General features: G+C 37.0%; 1 protein-coding gene across 4 annotated transcripts in view; it reads left to right on the top strand.

Moving 5' to 3' along the window:
- The window catches only part of ARFIP1 (ADP-ribosylation factor interacting protein 1), a 186,634-nt gene that overhangs the window by 103,909 nt on the left and 70,791 nt on the right, over positions 1-11,934 (top strand). Inside the window, exons 4-5 of one of the 4 annotated variants that reach the window (XM_006884465.1) lie at positions 6,227-6,322; positions 7,817-7,929. In XM_006884465.1, coding sequence (XP_006884527.1) covers positions 6,227-6,322; positions 7,817-7,929 — 209 coding nt within the window. The remainder of the gene's footprint in view (positions 1-6,226; positions 6,323-7,816; positions 7,930-11,934) is intronic. The other 3 variants (XM_006884467.1, XM_006884466.1, XM_006884468.1) reach the window with 3 other exon arrangements.

The raw sequence follows: 11,934 nt of genomic DNA, 5'->3' as shown, positions 1-11,934 counted from the left end.
CCCTCTATGAGGTGGATTGATTCAGTGACTGGGATAATTGGGATGGGAGTGTCAGAGACAGTGTGATTGGCACAGGACAGAGCGGAGTTTAAGGCTGTTGTACATAGGGTCGCTATGAGTCGCAGGCGACTTGACGGCACATAACAACAACAACAACCATGGATGGTCCAAAGACATATCAGCCAGATTGCTCTTTAAAAGTTAAGACTTTGCCTCGATTGATTTGTTATCAAGAGCTGTTCAAGGATCACTAGAAGTCAGACTCTACTTGGTAACACTTGACAACAAAGCTCAGAGATGGTAAATAATTTACCAGAACTTTTTCTACTACAAAGGGGTAGAACCCAAATTTCAAGCCCAGAGTTAGAATTTGAAATTTAGTTTTGTTTCATTCATCTTCTGTTTGAACTTGTATATGAGTAGTTAAGGGAGTTCTGGTGACTTATTAGTAAGGAGTTGCACTGCCAACCTACATGCATGTATTTTTAATCCAGTAGCTTTTCTGCAGAAGAAAGATATAGACAGTCTCCTCCTATGCTATTTACTGCCTTTGAAACCCCACTGGATGGTAAGCCAGGAGTCAGTTCCCAGTCAGTGGTACATAAAGATAACATGAATACTTACTAGTCTGTTTCACAGTCAGCTTTGGCTTTAGACAGTCGTCATTGAGTTTCTCAGTGTCTCTTTCCATGTGTATAGTCAATCGGGTTTTTGTGTAGTCAGTCCATCAGGTGAGGTTCATGTGTACTGTTATTGTTAGGTGTCATTGAGTTGCTTGCAACTCAGAGTGACCCCATGTACAATAACTCTGATCCCTGTCCTATCCTGAGCCAATCTCCCTGTTTCCAACACACATACCCTCATTACATCAGTTACTGTATCAATCCATCTTATCCCAGGTCTTCCTCTCCTGTTCTGTCCCTCACCTTTGCAAGCATGATGTCTTTCTCTGAGGAATGGTTCTTCCTGACTATGTGCCACGAGTATGTGAGAAGGAGCTTGCCTCCAAGGAGCAGCTTGGTTTCACCATCTCCAGAATAAACTTACTTCTTGTTCTTTTAGGAGTCCATGGTACGCTCAGTGCTCTTCTCCAGCACCACAACTCAAAGACATCAATTTTTCTTCTATTATCCTTGGTCATTTTCTAGCTCCCTTTTTTTCACTTGCAAAGCAAGTGATTGAAAGGACCATGATTTGGATCAGACTGACCTTAGTCTCTAGACTAACATAATTGCTCTTCAGTACTCTGGAGAGGTCTCTAACAGCAGACTTTCCCAATACAATTAATCTTTTTATTTCCTGGCTGCTAGAGCCAAGCAAGCTGAAGCTGTTAACAGTTTGAATCCCTTTGCTGTCATGATGCTCCCAATTAGCCCAGCGGTGAGAGTTTTTGTTTTCTGAATTTTGAGCTTCAATCCATATTGAAGGCTGTATTCCTTGACCTTCTGCAGCAAATACTTTGGGTCCTATTCGGTTTCAGCAAGGAGATTGTGTCATTTGAATAGCACAGGTTGTTGAGAAGTCTTCAATCCTCATGCCACATTCAGGTCCACCTTATAAAGTCCAGCCTCCCAAATGATTCACTCCGCATACAGATTGAAAAGGTATGGAGAGAGGATGTACAAGAAGTAGAAAAGTATAGTTTTCAGTCACTAACTACTATTAATGCTTAATAATAATTATTAACTATTAGCATCAACTCTCTTCAGCATGTTTGATCAATTTCAGACTGCAAAAGTTGGTAGAAATCCTCAGTTTCTTTATCTTTGGCTTCAGATATTGGTACATATATTTGACTAATAACTGTATTAACAGGTCTTCCTTGTATGGATATGGATAGTATCCTATCATTCACAGCCTTATACTTCAAGATAGATCTTGAAATACAATTTTTTACTTTGAATGAGAGAACATTCTTCTTTGAATTGTTAGCATAGTAGCTCATATGATTTTCTGATTTAAAATGGCCAACACCAGTCCATCTCAACTTATTCATGCCTTGGGCAGTGAGCTTTACACGGTCCATTTCCTCTTTTATAAAACAATTATAACTTCTAATTTTCCTAGATTAATATTTCATACATTCAACTCTCGATTAATGGATAATTGCAGCTGTTTCTCCTTCTTTTGAACCTTTCTACATCAGCAGATCAAAGTCCTTCGTTGAGTGAAAACTACTTCGCCTTGTGTCGTTGTGGTAGATACTTCTTTGGAGAGGCAGCTCTTCTCTGATCACATTTTGAGTGCTTTCCAATATGATATCCAACACTGTTCTTCAGTTATTCATAGGATATTTGGAGACAAAGATAATTAAAACAATTTCACAAAAACCAAAATGCAACCTTGAGTCTATCTAAACTGAGTTTAAAAACAATTGCAAAAACAGGTTTGATACATTGAATGCTAATAACCAAAGATGAGACCAGCTGTAGGATGATATTAAGGGCATGATCTATAAAGATAACAGAAAATCTTTGCAAAGGCAAAAGAAAGAAAATCCAAAGTGGATAGCAGAAGACACTCTGAAACTTGCACTGGAATGAAAAGAAGCCAAAAGGAAGGACAGAAATATTGAAGCAAGAGAGCTGAACAGGCGATTTGAAAGGGCAACTCCAGAAGACAGAGCAAAGTGTTATAACAAATATTCAAGGAGATGAAGTTAGAAAAACAAGAGAAGAGCACACTCAGCATTTTTAATCTGAAAGAATGGGAGAACAAATTTAAGCTTTATTGTTCAAGCCAAGAACAATACTAAAAGATTATAACGGTGAAATGTTGAATGATAGAGGAAACATCAGAAGAAGTTAGAAAGAATACAGAGAGTCACACAAAAAGAGCTGATGGACATTGGACCATTAAAGGAAGTAGCATATGATTACTGTTAAGGAAGAAGTGTAAGCTATACTGATAGCATTGGCAAAAAATAGAATACCAATTGAAGTATTTCAGGAAACAGATGCAGTCCCTGGATGTGCTCACTGGTTTATGCCAAGACATTTGGAAGACAACTACCTCATTAGCTGACTGAAAGAAATCTATGTTTGTTCTTATTCCCAAAGAAAGGTGATCGATCTACCAGAGCATGGAAATCATTGAACAATGTCTTTAATATCAGATGGCAAGTAAAATCTTCCTGAAGATTTTCCCAAAATGACTGGGAAAGTACATCAATAGGAAACTTCCAGAAATTTAAACCATAGTCACAAGAGTCCATGAAATGAGGTATACCGTTGTTGATTTCAAGTGGATCTTAGCTGAAAGCAGAGAATACCAGAAAGTTGTTTACTTGTGTGTTATTGATTATGCAAAACCAATGACTTTGTGGACCATAAATTATAGATAACATTTAGGAGAATGAGAATCCCAGAACACTTTGCTCATGCAAAACATCTGCATAGATGAAGAAGCTATTATTCAAACAGAGCAAGGGAACACTGCTTGGTTTAAAATCAGGAAAAGTATGTGTTGGGGTTGTATTGTTTCTCTATACCTATTTAATCTATGTGCTTAGCAGATAATTTAAGAACTAAATTATATGAAGAAGAATGAGGTGTCAGGATTGGAAGAAGAGCATTAACAACTTGCTTTATGCAGATGACACAACTTTGCTGGCTATGGTTATCTTAGCCCATAGAATGTTTCTTTGCTTTTGAAAGTTGGACAATGAGTAAGAATCACCAAATAAGAATCAATGACTTTGAATTGTGATATGTTGATAAAAAGTATTGAATATCTGTTTCATGGACTGCCAAAAGAACAAACAAATGCGTTTGAAGAACATGCAACCAGAGTACTTTTTAGAGGCAATGATCGTGAAGCATCACCCCGTGTACTTTGGCCTGTTGTCAGAAGGTGCAAGTCCTTGGAAAAAGGCATCATACAGGAAAAGATAAGAGAATCTGAGAAAGAGAGGAAGACCACCCATGGCGTGGGTTGCCACAGTGACTCCAACAATGGGCTTGAGCATGAAGGAGATCATGAGTATGGCCCACAGTAAAGCCAGATTCTAATCTGTCATTCATTGCATCTCCATTAGCCTACCAGACAGAATTGCACTTCACAACTTTATTTCATTCAGAAATTCTGTACTCCTGGGGTTGTTTTTGTTTTTTGGTTTTTGTTTTTTTTTCAAATTTAGTTAAGTTTAAAAATCATCCAAGTAACTTTTTAAAAATACAGGTTTCATTTTTGATAAGTACATTTGGAGTAGAATCCCAGATATATATGAAGATGACAGGAGTGATTTTTTTTTAACTTTATTACTTTTGTGTGTATGTACCATTGCATCAGATCTGACTGGTACAGGAGGATACTGTACCTCCTTCTCCAGCAGAGCATCTGGTGTATTTGAACTGCTTACCTGTGCGATTGCAGTGCAACTTTTTGCCACAACAGGAGTGAGTTTTATGATTAGTCTAAACAACATTCTGTTCCAGCATTTCCCAAACTACAAAATTCATATAAATCACTTGGAGGTACCTGTTAAAGTACAGATCCTGGCTCATGAGATCTTGGGAAGGATCTGAGATTTTCCATAACTAATGAATTCCCTTGTGGCATAATGAGGCTTCCTTCACAGGGAACTCTGGGGGCATTCCCTGGTGAATTGCTTTCCTAACCCAAAGGCGTCACTTCTCTGGCAGTTTGGATCCACCAGCTGCTCCAAGGAAGAAAGATGAGCAGTTTCCTCCCATTAAAATATACAGCCTGAGAAACCTGATGGAGAGTCACTGTGAGTTCCAGTCAACTCGAGGGCAGTGAGTTTTGAGTTTTTCAAGTTTTAATCCCCACTAATAAGGAGGATCGCACTAGGTTGAGGAGTCCTTAGATGGTACAAAGGGTGATCTATTAACATGGTTTGTTGCTGACTTTAAGTTTGGCAGTTTCAACCCATCCAGCAGCACCTCGGAAGAAAAACCTGGTAACTTGTTATTATGTGCCATCGCATTGACTCAGCGACCCTATGAACAACAGATTGGAACTTTGCCCTGTCTGTCCTGCACCACACTCGCAATCTCTGACATGCTAGAGCCCATTGTTAAGAGTCACTGTGTCACTCCATCTAGTTGAGCGTCTTCCCTTTTTTTCCTTACCCTTTATTTTTCCCAGCATGGTGTCTTTTGCCAAGAACTAGCCCCTTCTGACAGCATGTCCCAAATAAACAAGATGAAGACATCCTTGTCTCTGAAGAGCACCCTGGCTGCACTTCCTCAGATTTGTTTGTTCTTTTGATAGTCTTTAGGATGGTCAGTATTCTTCACCAGCATTCAATTTAGTGGCATCATTGATTCCTCTTTGGTGATTCTGACTCAGTGTACAACTTTCAGGTGCTAGACAACAGCTGAAAATGCTGTGGTTTAGATCAGGTGTATGTTAGTCTTTAAACTGAAAACCGTAGCACTTTGAAAAGGTCCTTAACAGCAGATTCCCCTCCTGAAACATGTCTTTTGATTTCTTGACTGCTGCTGCTGTAGATGTTGATTGTGGATCTAAGTAAAATGGAAGCATTGACAACTTCAGTTTTGTTTTCTTGATGTGGAGATGTAATCCATGTATAAGGCTATAGTCTTTGATCGTCTGCAGTAAGTGCTTCAAGTCTCCTTTACTTTCTGGAGTTTGTGGTGTGCCATCTACAACCACATCTGTCAAAGCAGTTTTTTCGATCGTTATGGGTTTTACTCTCTAACACGGATGAGATTGCCTTAAGTCAAAAGTTGATTCAATGGCACTAGACCACACTGTAATACTTGATTTGTGATTTGAGGGGGTTTTTAATCACAATAATGTGATGGTCATGGTTCACATTTCTGTAAGGGATAAGTAAAGCATCCTCCTTACCTTTGAATTTTTGCTAGAATAAGTGTTTTTCCTTCTAATGTAAAAGTAGCAAAGTGTGAAATAACTTTGATTAGCAGGTTTTATTAATTGACCTTAGAAATAGGAGAACCATGGTAAAGTCCTTTATGGGGGTGATTTTTGCCTGTTTTCTTCATCTAATTATGTATCTATTGGGTTTGAAAATTGGAGAAAAAGTTCCTATAAGAAACTCAGCCTTGGAGCATCTATTTACCACAAGAAAGCAAATCAGTCTTGCCTGCCAGAAAGCAGATGTATTACTTTCATCATTTAATTGTAGTGTTTATGTAACTGAAAGGATAGCTCAGTAAATAGACATTCAAAATGTACAGTGTACACATTTTCACCATGAAATATCTACCCTTTTCAGGTTCCCCAGCTCCACCATTGCCATCTGTTATGTCTCCTAGCAGGGTTGCAGCTAGTCAACTGGCTCAACAAGGAAGTGATTTAAGTGTTCCCGCAGGTATTCACTGCACTGACTGAATCAAGCCCTTCTCACTAATGCTGAAGCCAGACTAATTCACTTCACTCTATTTCATAATCACATGCTTTATATTCTTAAATGTGTTATTTTGACTTTTTTTGGTGGCTGCTGCTTTTTGTATTTAAAAAAGAAAATGATCCCCTTGTAGCTTATTTTTCTATCTTTTCTAAGACAAACCTGAAAATTTAATTCAAAAGTTGTACATATTTATTTTAAAACATTTTTTTTTCTTTGCTCTGGAAGTTCGTTCTCTTTCTTTGTTAGTAACCCCCCCAGCTTTGCAGCTCTGCAGCTCTGCCCTGTGTTTGCTGTTAAACAAAAAAGAGCTCTTCTGACAATCGAGCTCTTTATTATTGGGAGTTGAACAGAAGGATTTATATCTGTCTCCTGGTTTTCCACCTCAGTTTACAAAGTTTATAGATTGGAACAAAATACTTAATGTCATTTACCAGTTTCACCCATTGAAAAATACTTGGGAGTAGTAACTTCTTGTACGTTGAAATTGTGTTACACTTTAACATGGCTATACTATGAAAATGGGAAAAATAGAACTCCATATTTATTTGTATAGTATGTTATTGTTTTATATTTCATTGTTCTAAGAATTTTGTGAATTCTTTAATGTGTTTTATTCGAAGCACTGTTATTGATCTTAGACTGTAGTAAGCTATGGTAAAAGTTAATCTGACTACAGAAATTTTTGCAAAGCCTGCTTTTTAAAAATCAATTTTCCTTATTTCTCTTTTTTGTTGTTATTAAATGATACGAAGTTTTTTATCCCAAATAACTAGTGGAAAAAACATTTATTTAGCATGTTTCACTTTTAAGAACTTTTACTACTTAGAACTAAATAGTTGGAGACTTGCTCTTATGTCATAATTTTTTAATTGTGTTGGACCAATGCCTTGCTTCAGCTTTAGAACTGCCTTTATTAAATGTGACCTTTTTGTCTTTTGGAGGAAAGATACAGTTTCTAGATATTGTTTCAATCTAGTCTTTTATGCTGCTGGTAAGATATCTTTAATAACTTCTTGACATTTGACTTAATTTTCTAATCTTTCAGAATTAGAACTGTGTTCTGATTTTGCTGTGCTCTTCATAGTGAAATTAAATCACTGTGGGAAATTCGTAGTCTTTCATACTGTTTTTGATACTTTGTGGTCATTAGATTATAACATTAGTTGTAGAATTTTATTTTTTTTTTAAGCTTGCACAGCAAAAAAGACTGACTGCAGCATAATTTTAATTTTTTTATTAAAAGATAGCCAAACTATATAGCATTTGTTTTTAGTGAACAGAAATTCTTTTTAAGTGAATCGGAAGTTATTTTCAAAGATGTCAGAGAATTCTGGCTCTTTGCCTTATGAGAACCTTTTTATCTTATACGTTGTTTCATTTGAGCAGCATTAGTTTTTTGTTTGCTTTTACTACTTCCCTTTATCTGGTTTGTGTTGTATTGTTATAATCATACAGGTGGACAGAGAGCACAGACAAAAAGTGGACCAGTTATTCTAGCCGATGAAATTAAAAATCCTGCAATGGAGAAATTAGAACTTGTTAGAAAGTGGAGTCTAAACACATACAAGGTTTGTAATTTTTTAATATTTCTACCCTAAATGACTTTAGACATTTTTATGTGCATGTTATACAACTTAAATGAACATTTTGGGGAAAATAATGCTGCTCCACGGGAGAAGGATGGGCACTCTCCTCCCGTGAGATTAAGCACCTCTGAAGCCCCACTGCAGGGTCAGCTATGTGCCGGTCCTGACTCTGTGGTACACAACACACACAATCAATACCACCGAACTACTTTTTCTTTTCCCCTCCCAATTTCATAGGCTGCTAAAATGCTTATTAAAATATTATTTTGAAATAGAGTTAGGTATTGAATAGCTGTACATAAAATATTTATATCTTGGACTCAATTTTCTGCTCAGCCTAAAGTAATTTACTCCTGTTTAAAATTCTTCATGAATCACAAATTTATTTATTTTTTATTATTATTAAATTTTATTAGTTTTAATGAACATTTACAGAGATTTGGGGTTTTCATTCATTCATTGTTGCACTGTTTTCTCCACCCTCCTCCCCAGTTTGTTCTTCTTCCCCCCCACCATGTCTGTTTTAATTGTCCAATTGCCACAGTGCTTGTCAAAGCCAGTTCTGATTAATCTCCTTTGTCAGTGTGTCCCTTGCCATTCCCTATCACTCCTCCCTGAGAGAGACTTCACCCTGATTCATAAGGAAAAGGGGATGGTGTATTTTCTTAGCTACTTCCTGCTGAAAAGGGACGCTGTGGGTTTCAGGGTGAAGGTCTTCTCTCACTACTCTAAAGGGCCCCTTTGGCAGTAGGAAACACATAAGACTATTATGGAGATTGATTTTGGAATTTAGATGCACTGTTATCAATTGTGCTTAGCCGTACATGTTCATATCCTTGAAGATGTATCATGGAAGTGTTGCAGCCTAGAAGATACAAATTTAACTAACAAGTTAAAAGTGCATGAGTCAAAAATTGAAAAGCAATAATATTCTGAGTAGAGGTTCTAATAGTGGCACAAATCAAGTTACAGAGGTAAGGTGGTTCCATTGCCATCCTTACTCTAGTTTAATTCTTTTTTTTTAATTTAAATTTGTTATTAATTTCAGTGAAAATTTATAGAGGCTTTGGATTTCCATTCATTGTTGTAGATCATGAATCACAAATTTTTTCGTGCACAGTTACATGAATCTACCCATACCTGCTGTTGCTGCTTCATCTACTACTACTTTTTTCCACTTATGTATCCTATGTTCCATACCAAATTATTCAAGATTTCTTAGACAAGCTCTGCTTTTTCATACCTCTGTACATTTTTGTATGAGGGTACTTTGACATTTCTCTTCCTGCTACCTTTATATAATCTTATCTTCTATACCAGCTTCAGTCATTTATTTTCTAAGCCATTCCTTTGTTCATTTATTCGTGAAATTTGTTTCTTACTATTGTTTCCATGCTCTTGTATGTCCATATATTCTTTGTTCATCGATACCTTCAAGTTGTGGTACTTGAACATACCATGTACTGCCAAGAAAACAAATAGATCTGTCTTGGAGAGGGTGAAACCAAGTTTCTCCTTGGAGTTTAGGAGTTTGCAGCTCCATCTCACATACTTTGGGCTCATGACCAGGAGGGACCGGTCCTTGGAGAAAGACATCATGCTCCAAAGGGTGGACGGACAGCACAGGAGAGGAAGACCCCAGATAAGATGGATTGATACAGTAACTGGAACAAGAGGAGTTGGTGTGTCAGAATTAGTGAGACTGGCTCAGGACAGGGCAGGGTTCAGAGCTGTTGTACATAGTATTGCTATGGGTCACAGGTGACTCGACGGTACATAACAACAATAACATATATTTTGAACCTAAATTCTACAGATTTTTCTGAACAAGATCTTAATAATTGCATATTGGTGTTTTTGTTTGTTTTAATTTCAAGTTTACTTTTGCACAGAGGTCATGCTCATCTTCTCTGGATTGTTTTGATTTTAGTTACATGCTGCTTTAGTGAGCACACAAATTTTTTGTTCATGTGACCCTTCCACTATTGTATTGCTTAGTGTTTTCCTTGTTCCTTATGTACTTTTTACTAAATTAATTATTAGGTACCATTGAGTCAGCTGTGACTCCCAGCCACCCTACATACAACAGAACATCCTTACAATCTCTGCCATTTATGCCCATTGTTTGAGGTACTGTGTCAGTTTGTTTCTTCCTCTTCTCTGATTCACTAATTCTTTTTTTTTATTTTATTAATTTTAATGAACATTTACAGAGATTTTTGGATTTCCATTCATATATCGTTACACTTTTCTCCCTGCCCACCCCTCCCCTCTAGTTCGCTCTTCTCTTTGAAAGTAAATGAAAAATTCCTTCATTGACCCACTAATTCTCAAGCATGATATCCTTATTCAGGGACAGGTCCTTCCTTATAACATGTGTATGAGGTGAAGTTTCACCATCCTTGCTTCTAAGGAACACTGAGACTGCTTCTCTTCCAAGACAGATTTGTTTATTCTTTTAATAGTACATTCTTCCTCAGCACCACAATTCATAGGTATCAACTGTTCTTTAGACCTCCTTATTCACTGTGCAACTTTCACGTGCATATGAGTTGATTAAAAATGCATGACTTGGTTTGGTGCATCTTAGATGTCAAAGTGTCATCTTGCTCTAGCATTTTGAAGAAGTCTTTTACCAGTGCACTGCATCATTCATGTTCTTAACTGCTGTTCTTTTGCTATTGATTATGTATCCTAGTAAATGGATGTCCTTGACAACTTCAGTCATTTCTGTGTTTGTGCTGATGATGCTTGTCCAATTGTGAGAATTTTTCTTTCTTTATGTTGAGATGAAATCCATACTTAAGGCCAATAGGCCTTGAGATTCTTTAATAAGTCCTTCGAGTTTCCTTGTTTTCGGCAAATAAAGTTCTATCATCTCCATATTGTAAGTTATTGATAAGTCTTCCTCCATCCTGATACCATATTCTTTGTCGTATAATCCAGCTTCTCAAATGATTTGCTCAGCATACAGATTGACTTTTGTTCTTTATTGCCATAGAGTCGAGTATGACTCATAGCAATCCTATCAACAAAAGGCCTGAAGACCCTCTACAACTATCGACATTTATCAAAGTTCATAGAGTCTCCAGAGGCATGTTATTTAGGAAATTAATGCCACTCCTGATTCTGAATTGACTAGATGTGAAAAGGATATAACCCTGACTGATGCTTCCTCATTTTAAACCATGCAGTAGTCCCTTACTCTATTTGAACAACTACTTCTTGGTCTATGTAAAGTTACACATGAATACACACAAATTAAATGTTCCAGAATTATCATTTTTATTCCTATTATATATGTTATGATTTCCCTATTCCTTATACTTCTTTCCCTTTATAATAGAGTTAAATCACTTGTAACACAGAAATGACCAGTTTTTATTTTTTTAATTGAGATTTTAATGAAAGTTTATAAAGAACTTGGGTTTCCAATCTTTCATTGTTGCACATTTTCCTCGCTGTCCCCCTTTTCCCCCGAGATCGCTTTTTTCCTTTGGGGAAAAAGTTCTTTTATTGTTATACCACCGTCTGTTCCCCTCGCTCCAGATCACTTTACTTTTCTTATTTTGGATTCATGCCATGCCAATAATACCTAATCATATATTCCTTTATACTGTTCTCTCCCTCTTCTGTTTCAATGCCTTGTACACCCCTCCCCAACCCCATGCCAGTCCTGTTTTATAACAGTTGTGTTATGCCATATTTGTCTTTTTGTGACTGAGAAATTTCACTCAGCATAATGTCCTTCAGGCTCACCCATTTTGTATAATATTTTATGAATTCTTTGTTTTTCAGTGCTACATAATATTCCATTCTATGAATATACCACGGTTTCTCTATCTATTCGTTTGTTGATGGGCACTTGGGTTGCTTCCAGCTCTTTGCTTTTGTAAACACAGCCACAGTAGACAAAGCCACAGTAAACATGAGTGAGCATATATCTGCTTGGGTGGCAGATCTGGTTTCTTTAGGGTATATTCCCAG

The sequence above is a fragment of the Elephantulus edwardii genome, unplaced genomic scaffold (genome assembly GCF_000299155.1).
Source record: "Elephantulus edwardii isolate Elephantulus edwardi_28Jun2011 unplaced genomic scaffold, EleEdw1.0 scaffold00034, whole genome shotgun sequence".
Taxonomy (NCBI): domain Eukaryota; kingdom Metazoa; phylum Chordata; class Mammalia; order Macroscelidea; family Macroscelididae; genus Elephantulus; species Elephantulus edwardii.
This window is presented reverse-complemented; position numbering and strand designations above follow the sequence as displayed.